This window comes from Myodes glareolus, chromosome 5, assembly GCF_982192425.1.
Source record: "Myodes glareolus chromosome 5, mMyoGla1.1, whole genome shotgun sequence".
Taxonomy (NCBI): Eukaryota; Metazoa; Chordata; class Mammalia; order Rodentia; family Cricetidae; genus Myodes; species Myodes glareolus.
In genome coordinates this window covers 20977552-21001651 of record NC_142030.1, presented here as the reverse complement: position 1 = coordinate 21001651, position 24100 = coordinate 20977552, and the positions used below count along the sequence as shown (strand labels likewise).

The 24100-nt window shown below is 38.3% G+C and overlaps 1 protein-coding gene and 1 long non-coding RNA gene across 4 annotated transcripts in view; one reads left to right on the top strand and one right to left on the bottom strand.

Moving 5' to 3' along the window:
* The window catches only part of LOC148121997 (uncharacterized), a 37431-nt gene extending 23146 nt beyond the window's left edge, over positions 1-14285 (top strand). Inside the window, exon 2 of the long non-coding RNA XR_015737851.1 lies at positions 13850-14285. This is a non-coding gene — a long non-coding RNA (uncharacterized LOC148121997). The remainder of the gene's footprint in view (positions 1-13849) is intronic.
* LOC125401949 (interferon-activable protein 205-A-like) lies at positions 9244-23686 on the bottom strand. Of its 3 annotated transcripts, none has more exons than XM_087906114.1 (8): positions 23270-23686; positions 17999-18283; positions 16845-16957; positions 16150-16308; positions 15668-15733; positions 11948-12328; positions 10313-10501; positions 9244-9540 (listed from the first exon to the last, which is right to left on the bottom strand). In XM_087906114.1, exons 2-8 carry the CDS (start codon positions 18258-18260, stop codon positions 9400-9402), a joined length of 1311 nt encoding a protein of 436 aa, XP_087762240.1. In that variant the 5' UTR covers positions 18261-18283; positions 23270-23686; the 3' UTR covers positions 9244-9399. The 3 variants fall into 3 exon arrangements, with proteins under 3 accessions (XP_087762240.1, XP_087762239.1, XP_087762241.1); XM_087906113.1 differs by having other exon boundaries at positions 11906-12328; positions 23270-23662; XM_087906115.1 differs by lacking the exon at positions 15668-15733 and having other exon boundaries at positions 11906-12328; positions 23270-23646.
* Between the last annotated feature and the right edge of the window lie 414 nt (positions 23687-24100).

Sequence of the window (24100 nt, the reverse complement as noted above, 5' to 3'; positions counted from 1 at the left end):
GGGGGATACCGAGCTTGGGTAATGTATTTAGTAGGATCTTGTGACTGCATAACAATCGGAAAATGGTATTTAGGGGTTTTGGGTGCCCTAGACTTGGGGGTCTACCTGGGATGCTGGTAGAGGAAAAGACACAGTGGGGTTGGGAGGTTGGAAGGCTGGGTGTTGGCCTCTGCACTTTTCTGTGAATGCCTACACCCGATTCAGGCTCACGCTTTTCTGACTCGAGTCCACGAGAATGGACAGCTGTCCTAAGGGTTAAAGCACAAAGACACAAGAGACCTGCTCATTCACCAAAGAGTAAATGGCCACTTTATTAAACTCAAATTGGGTATATATATTAGTGGGCAAAGGGGGCAAAAGGGCAAGGCCCCCTCCCATCAGGAGCAGTGGGAGAGGATGACAGGCGCCTGGCGCCTAAGGCCAGAATCAGCTGTGGGAGGCAGGTGTGGCAGGCTTATAGGGCCCGCAGCTGGAACCTTGTTTACAGGTGGAATTACCATAACAAAAGAGAGCCAAGTTCTTTCTAAGCTATACCCTCAAGCTGGTGCTAGTGCAGAATCTCCAGGGAGCCAGAGGTCAAACAGCCCTGCAAATCGCCAGGAAGAAAAGGGAAAAAGACCTGGGTACCTACAGCTGGGAGAATGAGAAGTGGAGCTGCTGATGAGTCTGGGGTGAGGTGAATGGGGAGGAGCAAATGAAATGGAAGCTCCTACTTTTGTTTAAAAAAATCCCTTCCCATGAGAGATACAGGCAGGTTGGCATGACTAAACATGAGTGAGTGAGATAAATACCCTTACACACACAGTTAAGTGCTGGGGTCTGCTGAGGTAGATAAGGCTGTCCCCCTACACCAACAATAGGGTAACTAGCAGGAGAGGTAGGCCCCCAGAATTTCCTCAGTACCGAGTATGTGGCTCCAATGTCCAAGAGAAAGGAGATGGGCTGTCCTGATACCATAATGTTAACCTGTAACTCCCTGTTACAGATGATGGTTGTGGTTGGATCAAAGGAGCTGGAAAGCCTCACTCATCCATGGCCAAACCTAGAAGGTCAACTTGGGAATTTTCTGGGTTTGATGTCTCCATGCCACTACATGCACAGGGACAATCTACTGCCTGATGTCCTTACCTATGGCATCTCGGACAAGGTCTCGCAAGACCAAGTTGAGGATTAGGTCATGCTTGGGCCCAGTGACCAGTTCTACCACATTTGAAACATGGGCCTGACAGTTCTCGAGCCTCAGGGGGCAAGGGAGCAGCACAGACAAAACGGATCAGGCAGTCTGTCACCTTGGCCGGTTGGGAGGCCATGGTTAGCATGTGACAGTGATTTCGAGCTTTGTCATTTCTCTCATGGTACACCTTAAAAGCCAACTCTGAGACTTCTGCCTGTGGGGTCAAGAGGCCTTTCTCCACACGTTTAAGTTTAGTCCTAATGGCAGAGTAGCACTGATTAAAAAAATGAGTCATGAGTAACTGTCTGCTTTCCATGGTTTCTGGATCTAAGTTAGTATACTGTAACAGAGCTTTTGTGAGGTGTTCCAAAAATGCAGAAGGATTTTCCTTCATATCTTGAATGATCCCTGAGAACTTAGTATAGTTTGATGACTTGAGGGCAGCCTTATGGAGACCTGCCAGGAGGCATGTCAAAAACCGGTTTCTAGCTAAAATCCCACCTGGAGTATTATAATTCCAGTGTGGCTCTTGCTCTGGAACAGCCTCTGCTCCAAGAGGGTGGGAGGCAAGAGTTTGGTGAATCTCATCTGCATGTAGTCTGGCCTGTTCCCAAACTCGTCAGCGCTCTCCAGGAAGTAGGTTACTAGATAAGATCATATAGATGTCATGAAAGGTAAGATTATAAGACTGGATAAGATATTGGAATTGTTTTATGAAAGTGGTAGAATTAGATGTATAGAACCCCAGTTTTGTTCTATATGAGAGTTCTGAGAGTGAGAAAGGAACATGTACCCTAATCAATCCATCTACGCCAGCCACCTCTCGCAACGGGAGAACTGTAGCGGACTTGGCTTTGTTGAAGTTAGGTTCCATACCAGCATGTGAGCATGTGAGAGGAGAGGTAAAGGTGGGTGCCAGAGCAGGGCAGCTGCTGCGGCCAGGCACTGAAGAGAAAGAATGATTCAGCAGGGCTACTGGAGCAGGTAGTGTGTGTGTGTGTGTGTGTGTGTGTGTGTGTTGGGGTGGGGGGGTGCTGAAAAACAAGCAGAGGGAGGTGGCGAGGCAGCAGGAGGTAAAGAAGCAGAAGTATCTGACTGTTGAGGTTGGGAAGATGTGGATTCTGTAGCGTAATTGGGAGCAGTGAGTAAAGGAACCAGTATAGAAACAGGAATAAGAGCTAAAGGGACAAGAGTAGAAACTGGGGTTGAAGGAGCGGTGTCAGGGGCTGAAGGGACAGGAGTAGAAACTGGGGGAATGGGGTTAGCTGCCTGCTGAGGTTGAAAAGGCAGGGGTTCATTAGCTGGGTCCAGAGCAGAAGTAGAGGGTTCTTCCAATACAGATGGCATAGCCAGGAACATATGAACCGGCGAACAGCTTGCAAGGACAGAGGGCTTAGGCTTAGAGCTTCAATAGTAAAAGGCTTAGATGTAAGGAAACTCCTTCCATTTGCCTGTGCGCTGACAGTAGTTAGAAAGCTCTTGTAAAATATCAGGATCAAAGGTGCCATTAGGTGGCCACTTTAGACTTCCATCTAAATTGTAACGAGGCCATTATTTTGAACAAAGGTGGGCAAATGAGGGAATCTGTAGGTAGGGCATTAAGGCCTGGAGTTTTAGGGCCTCTAAAAGGCATCCCGGGGGAGGCTGGATTTATGGGTCTGGGTGGCTTGCTTCCCATATTTGAGACCATGAAAACCCATGAAACAGCGACACCACAAGGCCTATAACAGGACATCTCCCCCTATAGGCAGGGTACAAATCAGCATGTCACAAGACCTGTGGGAGGGCATCCCCTGGCCATGGGTGGGACGGTTAGACCTGTCTAGATCAGGTTGGAGTGACTCAGAACCCAGCGAGGCCAGAGGCTGCTCTGAGCAGCCTCTCATGGCAAGGAAAAAGAGAAAAGAAATGGAAGTAGAATGAGCGGTGGGCCGCTTCCCGCTGCCCGCCTCCCAGCTAGCTTTACCCCTGAAATAATTACACGGAAACTGTATTCTTTTAGACACTGTCTGGCCCATTATCTGTAGCCTCTTATTAGCTAACTCTTACATATGGATCTAACTCATTTCTAATAATCTGTGTAGCACCACGAGGTGGTGGCTTACCAGGAGGATTCTAACCTGCAGCTGTCTCAGAGAGAAGAGTCAGGGCGACTGCCTGCCTCTGCTTTCTTTCTCCCACAATTCTGTTCTGTCTACTCCACCCACCTAAGGGCTGGCCTATCAAAAAGGCCAAGGCAGTCTCTTTATTAACCAATGAAAGTAACAATAGACAGATGACCCTCCTCCATCAGCCTAGTGATCAATTTGCAGAGAGCGAAAGATGGCATGTCCAGCTTTTAAAAACTGCCTTGCACATGCATACAGGGGGTTGACATGACTTCGTCACACTGATGAGGCAGATGACAGGTGACTCACACATGCACACAAAGGTTTAGCTGAGTCATATGTGGAGGTAACCATGCATGCATGCACGTGGGTCACTCGAGGCCCTTTGTGCCCGAGGGCCTGTCCTCATGTACCTACCTTTAGAACCTGGAAGTGCAGCCTTATCTATGGCTGAATAACTACGACACCATCTTCAGCTAACTCTCTCTGTCTTTCTCTCTCTCTCTCTTTCTTTCTGCACACTGACTTTCCCAGGCCTTTACACGTCCCGTCTAATCAACTTCTAAGCAGGTTTGCTGTGTGTTCCACGTTTCCTTTTCGCTTGCGCCAGATAATTTCAGTGGGAGTGGCAAAGTACTTCCTTATTAGAGTTAAGACCCTCCTGACACCATTATCAAGATCACACACTTAGGGATAAACAGTTCATAGACCTAAGGTGAAGTTTTATTTATATTGCTCTTCCAAAGGGATGTAGTATCAAACTCAATACTAATGAAATATTGTTTCACACCATTAGCATATCTCGCAAACTTCATGAAAGGAGCTAATTTTTGCTGTAGATGATGATTAACATAGTGAACTATAGCTGGAATGGTACATGTAGCAAAAGAATGCTGAAAGTACATTTTTCTTGACTACTAGGGGTTGGCTAAATATCTGGAGCTTTGTCCTGTCATGCAGAAATCTCAGACTCAAAATAGCAGATAATATTAGATTTGCAATTAGAAGAATCAGAAGGGGAAATTTACACGTAAAGTGATACTGGTATTCATCACAGGACACAGATCACAACTATGACAAGCCTGGCAAGATAATCCCAGGGGTACATAGTGACAGTGAATATCATGGAGGAAGCAGCCAGTTTCTTCTTAGATTTAGAAGATACACACACACACACACACACACACACACACACACATATAACAAAAATTATCAAAAAATTCTATCGGATTGAGAATGAGTGGAATCTGGGAAGGGTTGGAGGAAGAAAAGGAAAGGCAAAGTGGTATAATTATATATGAGTTAAAATGTATTTTACTGGGGACCTCTGAGTGCTAGCTTCAGTGTTCCCTTAGGGTCCAAAAGAAGACTTACAGCAAGCACAGGACTTAATCTGAGAGTGAAATGAGCTCTCCACTCCATACTTTTCTGTATCAGTTTCTTTATTCTTCAACTACTGTTTTCCATTATTCTGTAAAGACTCCAGTTTATAAACAAAAGCAAAGTCAAGGCAATTCTCTGAGTTTGGATGTCCCTTTATGTTTCAAGTTTCCAAATGTGATCTATCCAAAAGACTCCTTTCCTGACTACATGTCCTGCCAAATGGAAGACAGTGGCAGGGAGCGGACTTCTAATGTATCTCAGGGAACGAAGCAGAGATTCGACTGTTGGAACCAAGGTTATTGACTGCGTGACTAAATTTCCCACTGGAAGTCCCAGAGAATGTGTGAAGGGGGGTGACCCAATATACCAGTACATGGGAAAGAGTTGTGCCCACTTGTCCATACTCTGCTGAATCTTGCACCAAAGAAGAGTGCTTATGGCTTCACAAGACATCCACTGTGAAAATCAGTGGATATGCGAAAGGTGGTGGGACCAGCTCCTTGCCTTGCGAACTAGGTTTATCTCCATCAGAATGTGTTCTTTCTAGTGGGTCAGCCTTCTGCCTCATCAGCTGCAATCTCACTGCGTGATTCCTGCAGACCGCAGCAGTATTTAAAAGTATAAAGTGGGCAAAAAACTAAAATACCTATCTAACTTTAAGAATTTCTCTTAATATGCATTTTGGTCTGATGTAAGGTAAAGATTCAGTATTATCTATCTGTATCCATTCAGCTATTCCGGTTGTAAAGACAGGAGTATCTCTGCGAGTTTCAGGGCAGAAAGAGTTACACAGTGAGACCCTATTTCAAAAACAGACAAACAAACAAACAACAACAAAAAGCACGTAGTAAGAATGAGCATGATTTAGCTTGTTTTCACTCTGAGTAATCACTCCTACTCTTTCTCAGTTAGCAATTCTTTCCTTGTGATTACTTTCAAGTAATAACGTTCAAATTCTTCACTACATACCTGTTGATTTTCTCTGTTCTGCTAACCTGATTCCTTCATATTCATAGTAGTTATTTATTTATACTAGTCTTAATAACTTGTACAATTGGCACTTCCTTTGTAATCTTTCAATTTTCTTTAGGAATATTGCTTTGAGCTCTTTATACCAGATTGTGACTCATATAATAATTCCTCCAAAAAAAGTGTTAGAGCGTTCCTCTTAAAAAATTTTATTTTTCCATTATTTGCGAACCAGTTTTAGGATCACAGCGAGTAGAGTGCTAGGAATTGAAGGTCCCAGGGGCTTCCTCCCCACTCCGTCACAGCTTTTCACCCATCACAGCTTGCAACACACTGGTGATATCACTATCATCTCTAAGGTTTTGCATGGCATTGATTTATTGTGAGAAAAGTCATCCTATTCATGTTATTAATAGAATTCAAAACTTCACATATTTTCTCATTTATATAAATTTTATTTTATTTTAATAAAATATTATTTCTCTGCAATGGCTTTAAAAATTTGTTACAAAACTACTAGTATTTATTTTATTAGATTGAGTAACTCTCTGTTTTGTGAGTATGTATTTAGGATTATATTGTTTGTTGGTCAGTTATTTTCTTTAATGATTTTTAATTCCTTCTTGCTGAAGACATGACACGAATGGGTCATCAAACAGAGATTAATCAAGTTGGTATTCACACGGAAGCTTCCTCTTTTCTTGTTAGCTTTCACACTGATAAAAACTGATATGTATGTATGCCATGAGAGGAGAAGAGTAAACATCAGTTTTATTTAGTTATGAATCCTGAAAGCATCAGTCATGACAAGCTTTGTAATATGTTCTCAGAAGTACAATAGTGGCATGAATATTTCTGAAGTGACCACTGCTTTCTACTTGGATTTAAGGCTCACATCACAAGATAAAATCCACACATAGTACTGATATCAGGAACAAGAACCTGGGCTACATGGGCCACACACCAGAGCAGAGATCTGACTTTATTTCCCTGCCAAAGTGACATAGTAGTAAAGTGACTACTAATGACTTATCATTACTCCAGTAATTAACATGAACAACAACTGGGCAAGGTGGAGAGAAGAAGAGAGTATGCAATGCTCAGCCCTCAAAAGAACCTGTAATGCAAACCATCTTCTCACATGACAGGGCTTTTATTTTTAAGCTTTTTTAGTTTTTTAAGTGGATTTAGTTACCATGCTGGGTGCCATTTTGTAAAAGGAGCGGCAAGCTGCGTCCCGCCACCCGGCTAGCTTTACATCTAAAATAATTATACAAAAACTGTATTCTTTTAATCACTGCTTGGCCCATTATATCTAGCCTCTTATTGGTTAACTCTTACATATTGATCTAACCCATTTTTAATAATCTATATAACACCACGAGATGATAGCTTACCAAAAAAAAAAAAAAAATTCAACATGTCTGACCTGATGACTAGCTCCATGGCGTCTACCTCACTTCCCTTCTTCCTAACATTCTGTTCTATCTACTCCACCCACCTATGTTTTGACCTATTGGGCCAGACAGTTTTCTTTTTTAATTAACCAATAAAAACAACAAATAGATAAAGGACTTTCCTACATCAGGGCTCATTGTAGAAGATCAGGCTGGTATGAGGGATTGCTGCAAACACCATGGTCAGTAGAGTGTTGATCCAGGAGAGGAAAGAAGTAGTTTGGGTTCAATAAGACTCAGTGACCTGTGTTAATTCAAATTTAGAGCCTGACATCAGGTAGTTTGCTTCAGCAGAGCACAATTGAGAGAAAATTTCCTAGTGATAATTAACTTAATCACGTACGCACAACAAAGCTTAAGACATGATTGTGTTGAATCTCTGAGCAAGTTCAAGTGACATCTTCCATAAGGATAGGGTCTATAGATTTACTGAGGAAGCAGGCTTGAGGTAAACAATGTTCATCATAAGGATTTCAGGGAGGATTAGTGCTATAAATAAATGTAAGAATCTGAGTGAACTGTGTTTCCAGGCTATGAACCATATCCATTCCCAGGCTTCTGGGCAGAAAACAAGTTACATATCTCTTCCTTTGAAGAGATAACACTGCAGGCTTGACACTCCCGGATTCCCTGTGCTTGTCTGTGAGCACGAGTGCCTGCATGCTTCTTAGAGGCTAGAAGAGTGTAGGAACAAAAGTGGATGGATGAGTATAGGAAACAGTTTTAAATATGTAACAGGGATGTTGCACTTATGATCATCCAGTGGTCATAAGAGCATGCATGAGACATGTGTAACTCTAGCCAAAGTCCTGCATTGGAGAAAGGGGATTAGCACAAAATATTTCCTTTAGCAAAGAAAGATTGCTGTTTTGATCAGGATGTCACTACTGGTAGATGAAATATGCTCCAGTGTGTGACAATAGCCAAGAATATATAGTTGCACTCATTAGACAGAAATTACTCCTTAAATCAAGAAAGCTGGGTACGGGATAGGTACAGATAACCGAGGAACTGAAGAAGTAGGAAGAGGTAAAATTGATCAAAATTTAAGATGCTATTTTTAAATATATTTTAGTTTATTGTACTTAGATTATGTGATACTGATTTTTAACAATTATTACCTGTGTGTTTGTAAGATAAGGGTTGTCAGATATTATATGTTGAGTTTTATACCTAGAAATATTGAAAACTATAATATTTTGTATTAAAATTGTAATATTGTAAAGGCAATCAATTTTTCAGTGTAGTTTTGCATTTAAAATACAGAGGAAATGCTAGTCAAATACAGTAAAGAATCTAGAAAGCTGCTTTTGGAAAAAATAAGAAGCAAATAAATGGAGAAAGGAGGTTTATTCAAGCATATTTTACCAATAATAAGAACTTTAATGGACAAATTCCATACTCATATTAAATTAAATCCCATTTTACATTCTTTTCGAGACAGGGTTTCTCTGTAGCTTTGGAGCCTGTCCTGGAACTAGCTCTTGTAGACCAGCCTGGTTGTGAACTCACAGAGATCCGCCTGCCTCTGCCTCCCGAGCGCTGGGATTAAAGGCATGCACCACCACCGTCCAGTCCCATTTCACATCTTAAAAGTATGGAAAAATCAGATAATAGGCTAAATGGAAAAGAACTAAACTACTACTTTCTTAAAACAGCAAAGGATGCAATCTTATGGTTTTGAGTCTGGAAAATACTTCCCAGACAAAAATATCTAAAAATGTGAATTGCATTTAAAGTGTTTTAAGGAGACTAAAATAAGTTGCATGAGTTTGCACTCTGCCAGCAATGGATGGCTGTTCTCTTACTCCACATCCTCACCAGCATGAGCTACCACCTGTTTTACTGATCTTAGCTGTTCAGACAGGTTGAAGATGAATTCTCAAAATAGTTTGATTTTCATTCCCTGATGACTAAGGATGCTGAACATTTCTTAAGTGTTTCTCAGCCATTTGAGCTTTCTCTTTTGAGAATTCTCTGCTTAGAACTTTAGTCCAATTTTCAATTGGGTTGTTTGTTTTCTGGATTATTTAGATTTTTGAGTTCTTTATATATTTTGGATGTTAGCCCTTTCTCAGAAGTGCAGTTGGTAAAAATTTTTCCCCATACTGTATATGGCACTGTATATGGCTGCTTTGACTGAATGACGGTATCCTTTTCAAAAGAAATTTTTATTACTTCTACACTAGAAAAATTAAAGTGTTATTTTCATAAAGAAAAACAGAGTAAGGAGTTTTATAAAAAATACATAATCACAAATCAGGTAACAATACATGTAATTGCTTGGATGCACTACTGAGGCTGTAGCTTATTTCCAGTTGCTTGGTGTCTCCATTTTAAAAGCTTCAATGTTAAAAGCTCTGAATTGATTTTGTGGGTAGCCACTTGCTTCTTCATCTTCCGGGTTAGAATGGAGAGCAGATATTTTCTTTTTTCCAGCCTTGGTGACCTTGAAAGAGACAGTGAGAGATACTATCAGATTCTAACAATTGAACTGAAGCATTGTTTATATTTCTCCAGTCAACCATCGTTGTCTATCACACTCAATGGCCTTTCTGCCTTCTCAAAGGCTGTTGATCTCTGCTTCATCTTCTTCATCGTATTGGCTTATTTTGAGCCACCTCTTTCCAAATATATGGTCCTTGCAGAGAAGGCTCTTCATGCTCAACATGACTTTATTTAAGTAGGTTGGATATTTCCATGTGTAGTGGAATTAACAGTGTTGATCCTCACTTTGGCATATTTTTATGCCATTTCTATTTCCTAGACCTCTTTCTCTAGTGTCTTTACCCAATTAAGAAAATAATGTTTATTCACATCTTAAGATGTGCTAAGCACTGTGTGAACTCACAAATATATAGGAATTTCTTCCCTTAAAGTACAGATTAAGAGTTAAACTTTCCCCAAACCAGTCACATCCTAATTGTTGAAGCTGCCATTCAAATAACACCTGACTTATTCAAAACTGTTGCTCTTAATCACTATTCAAATGTACTTGCATGTTGTTTTAACTTCCTCATACATCTTGTATACAATATTCTTTGAATTATGTCTTCAATATAAATTCTTGAAAATTTTTCCCATAGAAATGAATGTTAGGGCATCATTTGAATTCTCCCTTCTAGAGACAGAATTATATATGCACCACACTGAAAACTTCATATTTGGAATGAAAATGTGAATTTCTGCTTTGGTAAATCTGTTCCCTGTCTACTTCGTACCTTAATGAAACTGTGCTCTCCAGACACCAGCTTCAGTCGCTTGTCAATTGTTTTCAGTTGAAAGCAGAAGAGTCGCAGTTTGTCTCCTACCTCACAGCTGACGTTGTAGCATTTCCCACTCCCTACAACTTCAATATTTCCTGTATCATCCTTTATTTCATATATTGTGTTCTTTTGGTTCACCTTTTTCTGCAAAAGTAAAATTAACATTCCTTTTCTGAAAGTTTTCTCATTTTGTTATACACGTAAAAAGAATTTTTTTCATTTCAAAAATCACAAAAAAATATGAAACCTGTTACAGATATAAGCATATAGGCATCTTCAGTGATGTCTTCCCAAAGAATTCTCCTTTATTACTTCTATGATTTACTTTCTTTATCTAGAGGATTTCTGCCTGGAAGTGTTACTACAATAAATGTTCTTCCTGCTTCCTACTACTCTCTATTCCTCAATAGTCTGGATTCTCCAAAAATCACCTTGATCAATCTCAGGAATCAAAACTTTGGGCAACCATCTTTGTATACTCTTATAAAAGGAAGAATGGACATTTTCTTCTACTATTCAGTCACTCATTCATTCATTCATTCATTCATTCATTCAATAGATTATAGGGAATTTCCAGAACAGGTAAGATTGCAGTAGTTCACTCATTTGGACACTATTCATTTACTTAGCTTTTTTCCAGGGATTTTTTTTTTCATGCCCAAGAAAGCCAAAGACCCCAAATCTTACTGTATTGGCTTTCATAATTCACTGTATTGTGTTCATAAGCATTGCTGCTAAGGAGTGTGCTATAAAGTAAGAGCTTTAAAATAAAGGAGATTTTAAAAGAAGATGGAGTAAGGAGTCTTAAATTGTCAAGTTTATAAAATGTTTGTTGAGTTCACCGAGGTTGTCATTTTTTAAAAACTGAATCCTAATACTCAGAATTTGGGGATTGATTCATTAATAAGAAATCTGTATATATTTTCATTTGTAAAGGAAAAAACTCAATTTACTTACTCCATAAAGGTCATTTCATACAATAGTTCTTTGTTGCTAAGGACTTCAGAAATAATTAGGTAACTAAATAAGATATGAGTCAACATTAAATGATTAAACCTTCTGTCTACAGAAAGAGTAGATTTATTCTATTGAATGGTTTTGAATTTGTGAGGATGTCACTCATCCATTTATTATTTCAAATACATATCACAATCAATATTCACCCCTTTTCAAAGAATCTGTAGAAACATAATGCATAGAAAGAAAATAACGAACATTGTATAGTTATAGCATATCTAAAAAATTTGAGATTGTTGGCATGACCCTGACCTGTGACCTGCACCATTCCTTCTCGTTGATTTTTAACTAGCAAAATAAAGTTCCTTGGTAAGTTATTTTCTGGAGCTCTTTCAGAGACATCTTAGGGAGTAGGAAAAGGGCACTCAGTCTTATTCTCTAATATTGGGATGATTTCATCTTCTGTCCGTAGTCTAGAATACTGTGCTACAATATTGTCACGAAGCTGTGACTTCAGTTATCATATTTAATTCCAGGTGTTGGTATAGAAAAGTTAAAAAACAAAACCAAAAACAAGTTTTTAAATATTACCTTGTGTAATGTAAACAATCCATAAAAGAGTGTTCCACTTACACTCTTGTGAATATCAGAAATCATGGGAGTTTCATTTGCTCTACTGATAATCTTCTTGGGAACTTCAATCTTTTCATTGGGTTCAGCTCTAGTCACATAGGAGTCTGCCTTTATCTCTATGATTCCTCTGAACTTGACATAATTGGAGATTATGATGACATTCCCTTTTGTGAACTGCTCTTTCAGGTTGATGTTGAAAACTTTCACATGGAAATACTCGCTCACAGTGGCCACTGTAGCATGAAACATCATCTTTCCTCCAGATTCTGTTGACTCACATTCAAATGGCTCTGCTGCATTGAGCACCATCACGGTCATGACCTCATTTTGGCCAACAGTTCCTCTGGTAGCACTATGGCTTGGGGTCTGTGTCTTTTGGCTCTGAGTTAAACAAACACAGGGATATAAGCTTGTAAGTTTAGCAACAAATAAAAATTAACCTTCATATAAGATAAATTTCAAACTCCATATTGGTCCTAAAGGTTTGTACATATTTGTAGAACTATAGATGAGGTACAGAGAAATTCTTTCATTAGACAAAAGTCTAATGAGTTAAAGCAAAGGGCTTCAACCACAGAAGTTTGAAAACTCTTCCTGAAAAGCAGAGGAATCATTCTATCGTGGACAAGATGTTCAACATGAATACAGCAGAAACTGTTAAGAGCAATTTTCTGAAGTACTTAAGTAAAATTGTAATTAATTTAAACATATCCTTTTCTCTTATAACAGTAGAATATAAAATGGGGATATTAAATATTGTTGGATTAGAGAATAGTATATATAAAACATACAACTGGAGTTTCTTAGGTTATTATGTGGGTACAAATCAAAGTATGTCTCCTCTGGAGATACCAACCTGTTCCTATTAAATGATCAAAAACAACCTGAGCTGGCTCACAGCCACCTCTTTTAAACAAGCTCAGGTAGAGGTCCTTCGGTTAGAGTCATGTTCTTAACTTTTAGAGATTTTTCCTCAATATCAGTGTTTATAATACAGAGATATATTGATAGACCTCTAATCTCTTTTCTGTACAGTGTTCTGAGATCACAGACTAATACAGAGTGTTTCAAAGAAGAGAAGAATGCCTAAATGTAAGACAAGATATGCAAAGCAATGAAAAGCTATAAGCTTGGATATCTGCATATAAGGAGATAGAGTTGTCTTCACAGACCCAAGGAAATGCAAATAATACAAGCATCATGTCACACACAGTCATTGCCTCTTAGTGATTAGCATTCACTTGGATCTGAGTTTTCCATCGGTATAACCAATTAGTATAACATAAAAATCAAAAAGTGATATAGTTAGTGGTAGTGATGTGTATATAAGTAAGCAAGTAGCAATGCCTAGATTAAAATTAACAAAAAATTTTAGGATATGTATAAAATAAATTAGTGGGCTATTATGAAGACCACCAAATAATTCATAATGCATACAATTTCCAGGGTATACATTAAAGTGGGACTGAGGTTGTGGTAGTAGATAATAAATCTGTAATTAACTATTTAAAAAAGAAGCACAAATACTGATGTAGTCACTGAATTATATGCATGTTAACTTAGGAACTTGGAGAGATAGTCCTGTTATGTTGAATTGAAAAAAAAAAAAACCCAAGTAATAAAGAAACTAACGTTTGTAAGATGTTAGGACTAGTAAATTTTCCACATAATTACAAAAATATCTGAAAAATAGTAAGAAAATCCTTTAAAGTATCTAAATGGCAAGGTTTGGGGTGAGTAAAAATTGCTTTGTTTTTGCTTGACAAGCTGAATATATTTCTTCAAGTGAGAAAAAAAGGAGGGGCATACGGAAAGAGAGATAGAGAGAGGAAGGGGAGTCCCGAGATAGGTGTTGACAATGTGGTTTTCCTTCTGTGACAAATCTTTTCTTTATTCCCCCAGGGAGTACTCAGGAAAGATAAGAGACATCAATCATCCCATTCTTTATGTGCTATGAGACTAACATTGATGATACGGAAGAAATATTTGGGAGTCCAAAGTGAAGACAGCCTGACCTGGGAAGAGTAAACATGAAATGAATTACAGCTCACTTTCTTTTCTTCTCAGTTTCTGGTGAATGCACACTTTCCCAAATTTCCAAATATTCTTTAGTTATCCCCACTAAATATTTGTTCCCAAAATTTTTATTTTTCTATTGTTTTTATTTATATTTTTATACAATATATATTTATCATGATTTCCCTCCTTCAGCTCCTCTCAGATCCTCCACCCTCGGAAATCTTTAGTGTTCTTTCCCTCACTCTCAAAAAATAAAAGTACAGAAAATAAAAGCAAACAAAACTGAAAAATTTCAAATAAAACAAAATAACCCCCTATACATACATATGGAATTCTTTTTTTGTTGGTCAAACACTCCCAGCTGTGGGATCTGATCTAGATTATGATTGAGAAAACTGATTATCCCTTTGCTAGTTGGTATCAACTAAAAGTAGCTTCTTATGGAGGTGGGACTTTGTGTCTATTTCCTCCTCTCTGTTCTGGGATTCCAGGCAGCTTGGACCTGTGTTTTGTTTTTAACGTGTGCCACTACCGTCTCTGACCTCATATGTACATCGGTCCTGTTTGTCCAAGAGAGACTGCTTTCTTGAAGTCGTGTACCATCTCTGCCTCTTACAATTGTTCCTCCTCTTCTTCAACATAGATCTCTGAATCTTGAGGAGAGGGATTTGATGCAGATACTCCATTGGGGGATGGATACTGTGAAGTCTCTCACTGTCTGCACTTTGGCCAATTGTGGGTCTCTGTGTTAATGCCCTTCTATGACTAGAAGAAGCTTCTCCGATGAGACCTGAATGAAGCACTGATCTTTAGATATGACAGCTTGTCATTATGAATCGTGTTACTGCTATGTTTCTTAAACAGAATAATAGTAGTAGGTGTTTTTACCCAGGTCCATAATCTATCTAGTCTTAGATTCTTGATTGCTATAGCAGCTTCAGTTATGGATTCTATCTCATAGAATGCACCTTAGATCCAACCAAAAAGTGTTGATTATCCAATTTCACCCATATCATTATGTTGTTCTGTGACCTCTAAATCTCACAAGACACCTATCAGAGACTTATGGACTGCACAGCTCTCATTTACACTTCTTAGCTGTGCTGATTCTTGTTGGGAGCAGTGAACCCCTGATCCCGAATTTCTGGTAAACAACTTGCTTTCCCCTGATCTGAGTGCCTACAGCTGCTCTGAGCACAAGATCCTCAGGAGTTCTTGACTGCATGAGAATGGTTTCTGGTGCGTTTGGCTAGGGCATGGCTATCCCTATATAAGCTGCCCCTGCACACCATAAAAGGAGGCATTCTTGGGACATTCCTGCATCAATGATGACCTGTGTCTCTCTGTGAGTCTTTGTGTGTTTCAATCTCCAGTCCCTTGCCCGACTCATGAACTGTATGGCGGCGCACAGATCGTAGACAGACATCGTGCTCCACAGATTCTTACTTCTGAGTTTCTTAAAATATTAGATCTGAAAGTATCTATAGAAAAATAGGGCAACCATAATCGTACAATACACAGTAAAGTTGGGAAATAAATATTAGTTATGTGCCATAGCTGGCAATAAAGCAAGAATATTTTATTCAGGCAAGCACTATCGGTTTTTAACTTAGTGTGGCTAGGGATTCTGGAAAGAAATAGTAAGGATAGAACAAGATACAAACATTAAAATTCAGAGCTTGGGTGTCTTTAGACACTTACAGGAATTTGAGCTGGAATGAATATATAGTGAGCCAAAAATTCTGAAGAAAGAGGTACCCCTGATTCCTGTTAAAGAGAATTTATTTACAGGTCAGTCATTTAAAAGGAAGAGGTATGGGATAGTGTGAGAGAGGAGATAAGCAGTCCGTTGCTAGTGACCATTGTATGTACTGGAATTTTCACCTTTCTCTTCTTGCCTGGGATGAAGACAAGTCAGGAAACTCCTCACTGCCAGAAGAAATGTCAGTTTCATTAAGTGTCCCCAGGGCAACAAAGTATTACGGTACAGAAAATTCTATTTGTATCACCTTTATTTCTGTGTCTGTTTCTGACTTTGGATGAAGATCTGTATCTATCATTTCCAACTTCTGTATGTGTCTGATTAATTAAATCTTAGTGATAAGTGGGAAAAATGATCAGACTTGAAGATCTGATTCTGATATTTGGATTGAAGAAAAGAAAGGGATGCAGAAACCTTGTACCTTAGCCAAAGAAGGGTTTGATGAAGTTGGAGATGAGATCTGGGGTCCTGGGGTCTGGCATCTGACTGTAGCTTCTCCAGGAGAGTCAGGGCAATCTGACCCCTCAGACTTTTTGGTCTTTTTCACTTCAGGCTTCTCTTCATTCATACTTTTTCTTTTCTGAAAGCGTATCCATTAGCCTGTTAATGAATCTCAGTATCAAGTGAACAGAGTGTGTCTTCTTTATTAGGTAGTAGAAATCTACAAATCTAATTACTCAATCTACTACTAATTTAATTATGCCTGAATGTTTTGGGGACTTGAAGGGGTAACACTCACCCTCTGGACAGGCAAAATATAATAATAAATATGACAAAATGTGTGGATAGCAGTCTTGATTAAATAAAGGTAGAAGAAAAAGTTATATATACATTTTTTTCTATCTTTACCTCTATGGTAGGACAAAACTGAATTTGAATTTGAAAACTAGGTTTTGAGTACACAGGGAACAGACATTGTTCTACCTGATTTTCATGTTCACAGCATCTTTAGTAGGAGTGATCACATATTAACGCGACATGATCACTTATCATAGGTTTTGATAAAGCTTGAAGATAAACTAATAAAACACTAAGTACTTGATGGACAGAGTAGGGGCAAGAGGCCCTGCTGCTACCTCTGTGCACTGCCAGCCCACCACTGTTCCCCAGGCTCACCTGAGCTGTGGATGTCTCCCCTCCATCAGATGCTAAAGTGTTGCTTGTAGTCGATGTAGGTACAGAAGAATCTGCTTTTTGCCTCTTTTTGCCCATGGTTTTTTTTCCTTTTACTGGGATGGGTATAATTTTCATCACAACAAACGAGTGAATAAAACAGCCCCCCCCGTAAACCAAAACAGAGGATCAAGGAAATATCTAGTTCTCCTGCTATTTCTTCTCCATTGCATTCATATCAATGTTTATTTCACTAGCTTACTGTAGAGATAAATCATTAAAGGCACAGCCTTAGCCACCATCTTGCATTACTTGCTATTTTCCTTACTTATTCCATACAAAATGAGAAAATTCTTGTTTTGAACCCATATACATCAGCCAAGCTTTTCTCATTTCTATTTTCTTACCATTCTCTTAAAATTCCAGTTTTTAGGGGAAGGAGGAAGGTGAGTGGGGGAGTGGGAGGGAAATGGCACAAGGGGAGGAAGTGTAAATTTTTGAATGGAAAAATTAAAAAATCCAGTTTTTATCAAACTGATTGCTCATGTTTTGTGTATAACACACTCAAATCATAGAAACCAATGAAAGGAAATCTGGCACAGACTTGTAAAATGAGATATTGCATTATCAGGGCTTCCTTATGTTGAATTCTGGGTCAGAGTTCTGCACCAGTATATCTAATATGTATTAAATTCAGTCACTTTATGAATAGAAACTTCTTCTTCACATCTCTATGATACAGATCTCTATTTAAATATTGGATTGTATTTGTAACCAGAAAATATATTAATAAATGTGTAACATTGTTATTTATATATAACATTTACTCTATTACTCTATATGCTTTACATGATTTTTTCCAACTCTCACTTTATTATTTTCTAGTTTTTCTTCATTTTGGAAGTTCTGATCTATCTCAACAACTGCTTTTTATTTTTTTAACCTCCAATGCAAAAGATGTCTACCCTGAAATACATCAAGTACCTTTGTAAGAAATGATTTCTCGAAATAAACTTGTTGCATCTGAAATGCTTCAACCCCTATAGCTTCTAAGAAACACAATAGGAAAGCAACCTATCAGCTCTGATCACTACAGGGAGCTAGAAAGTTTGGAGAGGGTAGAGAAGGGATGAATGACCAGGATATTACCCTGTTACCTTTTGCCTTCTCTTTTTCAAGCGTTTTAGCAAGGTCTTCAAGATCTTTAATGCTCTGAAACACTTCTATTAGTTTGTTGAGTCCAGCATCTTTTGGGAATGTGTCCTCCATCACGTCAGAAATTTGAATTCTGTCATAATCATCTTGCATCATTTTAGTTAGCTTTAGTTCTTTTCTTAGTATGGATTTAATTAGCCTAAAGTGGTAGTCATCCACACCATGCAATCCTTTTAGAAGAACAATTTTCTTATACTCATTCATTGTCTCGAAAATGATGGAGAAGCCTAAAAGGTGAAAATAGATACAGCATTACACACATACACAGACAATTGTCCAAACAGGATATTCCCATGTGAGTGTATGACCCCATGACCCCACTTGATAATATTATTCATAATTTCATGAAAGAGATAAATGTGCCACTGTGTGAAACAGATGTAGAACTTCAGAATTAACAAACAAGTCTAGGAAATTCTTCCCCATTAGCCATGTTATGTGACTTCGGACAGTGGCAGTTGTAGGGGAAGAAAAGTGTTAGATCAGTAATTGCTGCAGTGTTTAGAATCTGGGCTGCAAGTGCTAAAATCCTGGGTCCATTTCCCATTCCCATTTGGTGGTGAAGCCCTTTGCTGGATGTCTGCCTTTGGGTTCTGACTTTTCCCATTCTAAAGTGGCCTATATACACATGGACTGCATCTTTCTACAATATACCTGGATGAACAACGACTGAAGTAGCATGGCCTGTTCTGAGGCTCTGAGCCTTCTCTGCTAGGCGTTCTCGCAAACAACCCTCACTAGCATCCTGTCCTATCTGAGCTTAGATTGTGCTCTTTGGTACCTTCATGCTGATATTACTGTTAATTTCCCAAACATCTACATAATTTTCATAGTAGCGCCCTAAAATTTAGTGAATGGAATTATGTCAATAGTTTCTTGATTTTCTCTTTCAGGCTTGACTTAGTGTTTCTTACTCATAGACAAAAATTCCTAACTACAAGTCATGCTTAAATCTACCCCAAATTCTTTAATAGTTTACTGATTTATTAAAAACATTCCTTCCTTATAAGATATATCATAAGTCCTTAAATAATATGCTCTTTTGATTTATGTTTATTTTAATTTCTGATATCATGTGCTTCAAAATTACAAAATATACTATTGTCAAGTTTTATTATATGACTAATTTCTTCTTCATTGTTTAGAAAGCCATTCCTACATTTCTTTCTCTGTCTACTTTTCATAAATTTTGAAAACCTAAGAGTTGAAAGAGATGTTTAGTGGAAGGCTATGCTAGTGAAAGGAAAAGAAAGAAGAGTAGCCGACAATAATTTCATTTCAAAGAACTAAAATAGAAATCTACTACTGAATAAGTTTCCTCAAATGCATACTACACATAACTTTATCTATCATTTCTATCTATCTATCTATCTATCTATCTATCTATCTATCTATCATGTATTTACATATCATCTATCTATCAAGAATTTATATGAAATTATTTTATAGTGGTTTAACAATGCTTCTACAAAATGCCCTAAGCTAAACCAAATCCCAGTAGTAGGAATGAATTTCCTCTTATGAAGTTATTGGCCAATCAGTTTTAATAGAGCCCCAACATATAGCCTATTGCCAATGCTCTTGATTTCACTCCAGATGGTAAGACTCTATTGCAGATGACATAAGTTTGAGTCACCGAACATGGAGAAATGAGGTTGTTACTCACCTGGAAGCCTCATCTCTACTTGATAGATTTCTAATTCTGGAAGGTACTATGCACAATAGAAGAGCAGCAAAACAATCATTTATCTTCCTCAGTGGTGGTTCCTTGTATTTATAATAAAAGCCAGTCTGGCAAGATAAGCTCAGTGTACAATAGTAGCATGAATGTTGTGGGATTAACCATCCATTTTGTGATTTGACTTAAGACCTTTATGAGTTGAAACCTATACCTGGCACCATTAATAAAACTGAGAACCTGTGACTGGACTACTCATAGTTCCTATTTGCAAACCTCCTAATTTATGCTTCTAAGCAGGAGTAGAATTAAACTTACTATGATATTCATATGTCTTTTAACCCTCATCAGGGAAATGTGTAGTAGAAGGAGCAGCGGGATACATCCTGACACCTGGTTAGCTTAACCCTCAAAATAACAACACAGAAATTGTATTAATTTAATTACTGCCTGGCCCCTTATATCGAGCCTCTTCTTGGCCAACTCTCACATCCTGATCTAACCCATTTCCGCCAATCTGTGTATCACCACGAGGTCGTGGCTTACCAGGAAAGATTCTAACTGGCATCTGTCCCAGGCAGGAGATCCACGGCGTCTGCCCTCTGCCCTTCTTTCTTCCAGCATTCAGTTCTGTCTCCCCGCCCACCTAAACTGCTGCCCTATCAAAAGGCTAAGGCAGTTTCTATATTTAACCAATGAAAGCAACACATAAACAGAAGGACCTCCTGCACCAGAAATGTATAAGGGAATAACAAAAATTAAAAAAAAAATAGAAGCAACTAAGAATTTGCTTTCTGGAAATTTACAAAATTCCCCAATGGACTGAGTGTCTTGCTTTGTAGCTCTTTCAAATTTATATACTTCCTTAATGATCTTCAGAGAATGGAATGAATACAATATTCTAACTCCAAGTTATGTTGTTTCAGTTCGTGAATCATGTCTATATTGATCTTAGTGTAATAGGACTTTAATTTTTTTCTTTTTTTTGAAAAAAATTGAACATCTTCAACATGTTGAACAAAAAATTGAACACGCTCAAAGAAACCCAAGGATGAATGGAATCCCACACAAGCACAATTGACAGGGAAGATAAAGAGTATTAAGAAAGAGACATACTCTGTAAGCCTTAAAACATTTTAAAAATAGATAATCTACATATTCAAGGAGTAGACTAAAACTGACTTTTAATAGTACATCATATAACACTGATCTCCACATCCTGAGAAAATTAAAAGAGAAACTTTTCATTTAGGTTGGTACTTGTGAAAATACAACTATTTTAAATACACCAGATATGTGCTGGTTGAGAGTAAGTGTCACTTTCATGGGTCCCATTTATATATAACTTTTATTTTGTTATTAGAATATTGTTGATTATAAATTTGAGCTAATTATCCAAACCTCAATGGAATTTCCAGTATTATACAAAATCTTATATGTGAATCAATGTCAAACTATGTCCATCTAATCATGAATATTAATATGTGTTCAGCCTCACTGCTAAAAATCTAAACACTTTAAATGTTCAGTCTCTTTAAAACACCCAATTTTAGTTTTGCCTATATTATGCTCAGGAAAACATGAAAAAGATGGCAAAGAAAAAATTTTGAAGACCAGAGGTGGTGAATGACTACAGGGACAGAGTCTTTGTGAACACAGCTGCACACAGATGTGAGGTCAAAGCAGTTGTAGTAGCACCAGAAGTTTAAGCCAGACAAAACCCCAGCATAAAGTGAGAAGGGGAGGACACAAAGTGCCCAGCTTTGGGCACTTGACAGCTGCTCAAGGGGGAGAACCATTCTTAATAACGGCACGGTCCATGGTTAGTTGATTGCAGACTGTAGTTGATGAGTTTTAAAGCAAGGGGACTTACAAAGTTGGTTGGATAGAGAAGGGAGTAGGTATTTGAATGGAGATGTGGAAGGGGTTGAATATGGGCAAATTACACTGTGTGACTCTCTCAAAGAACAAAATACCTGAGTAAGAAGAAAATACAGTTCTTCCTTCATGAATTATACAAAAATGAAGACCTGATTAAATAAACAGTGGAAGAGGAAGTGCCTCGGCATGGTTGAGGGGCAGATGAAAGAGGACATACAGTGTGTTGATGTAAGAAAGAGACATCCTACAGTGAAACGACCTTAGCAGAAGCAGAACAGAAACCTGCTGTTTAGCAGCCCATAATGAAGGCTCTAACCAGTTCAGTGACAACTTTTATGAATTGTTATTTAAGAAATGTACCCCTAGGTTGTTAATAAAATATCCCTTAGCAGTGAAAAACACTCAAAATTAACTAGAAACTAAAGAAAATCATGTTTATGTACACTGGTGGAGCTTTAGTAGTATTGAAGTTAAAAACTCTTATCAAATTCCAAAATATGATAAACCTTCTCATCCTAGATGTTATAGTCATTTTAATTATAGATGTAACTACTGGTAATTGTGCTTGTTATTTGTTATGGTTTTGTTCATTCACAGCTCTGTAAAACATGGATTATATTTTCACACAAGTATACACATCACACATATTTACATCATATATGTTCCATGTTTGTGAGAGCACATATTTGTGAATTTGAAAAAAATCAAAAGGATAACCCACAGTTTTGTGGTCAATACAACATTGTATCAGTTACTGAATGAGTAAGGCAAAAACATTTGTTAGTATCTAGAATGTTTGAGCAACATAACCGATAAACTTATCAATGTGGGTCTAGTAGGGATACAACTCTCTAATCAACATTTAAATTATGAAGTTTAAGTACACATGGAGTACTATGCAAGAGGACACAAAAATTTGTAAAACATTTGAAAAGTAGAAATAGAAGTATATTCGTATTTAACTCTCCTTTATCCCCCACATTGTATGATCAAAAACCAAAAACAAATAAGATATAATCAAGCAAAAAAAGTAACTTTCATGATGACAGGAAGTTTCTCCCAGAGACTAATTACAGTTTTTACTACCTTATGTAAAGGGGAGAAGAAGAAGATGTTAAATATGCTTATTAAAACAGGATGTATTTGAGCCACTGTGTTTGTGAATCTTAGAAAATTTTTACTATACACATCTGCTGGCTTTCGTGCTGTGCAGTATTAGGATATCACTAGATAATACAGCCCCATGCGCAGATGCATTTTCCACTCAATGTTATTTCATGGTAATTTTTCATATCACTCCCTTGTAATTTTTCCTCAGTCATGTGCCACAGCCACCAGTTTCCACGCTCTCTCCAGCAAAGATAGCTAAAGCCTTATTATCGTTTTCTATTTATTCAAACGTAGAAAGTTTACTTTACAATCCACAATACCCAAAATCCATCTTTTCTTGCCTCAAGCTCCAAGGTAAAGAAAAAATGTGTCTGCCATCTTCTTGAATGAAGGAGTAGAACCCTGCTGCAGGGTTTCCCCGCCCTTAGTGCAGCTAGGGCCATCTCTGCTCCCCCCACACCCTGCACTGGAAGAACCTCTAGTGATCCCCTACCTTCTTGTGGGTGTCACACCGCTACTCCTTATTTCCAAGGGTAGAACTTACCTCCCTGGAAATTCCTCAGTAATGTCCAGATTGTAGATCCTCAACAAGGCAGGAAATAGGGCTTGTCTATTTTGTGTGGGATGATAAATCTCTCAAAAAGTACACAGCAGGGTGCTGGACTCTCATTAAATGCTGAGAAAATGTAATATCTACTAAATAACAAGGAAGACCAGGAAACTGGTTACAAAGTAAGTTCCTGATTTGAGCAGTGCTAGATGTCTGACCCCGTGCTGTTTCCCTGGGGAGAGTGGTGATGAAATAGGACTCCTCCCAGCAGCGTTCATAGCTTTCGATTTCCCCAGCTAGAAAAACAGCTTTTTTTTTCTTGTAGTTTCCAGGAAAACAAAACAAAAAATCTCAAAATCTGAGCTTCTTGTTACTCAGTTATTTTTCTTTTTCCTACAAATGTAAGTAGGCACTATAAACCCAAGCCTTCAGCGTCCCTCTCCTGTGCCCCTCGAACCTTGACCCCTACCCAAGGAGGGTCAAGGGGGCCCACCAAACCCTGACCTCTCCCCAGGAAAGGTCAAGACCATCCCATAGTCTATTTTAACTGCTCCCCAAAATATAAACACGTGGCTTTCCCGTTTCCTCTCCAGTGGTCATGTTGATGACTTCCTGGTCCCTTTGGGGCCACCTGGGAGTGCAGGTGTCTAATTAAACCTGGATATCTTTTAATCTGGTCTGATTTGGCTTGACTGGGATTATTTGCGTCGGCAGAGAACTCGCTTTAAGAAAATATTCCTAACAGGCACAAACTCCAACATTCTCAGTTTTTCATACCCAACAAACTTATACATGTGTGAGTCTCTAGGAATTGTACACTCATTT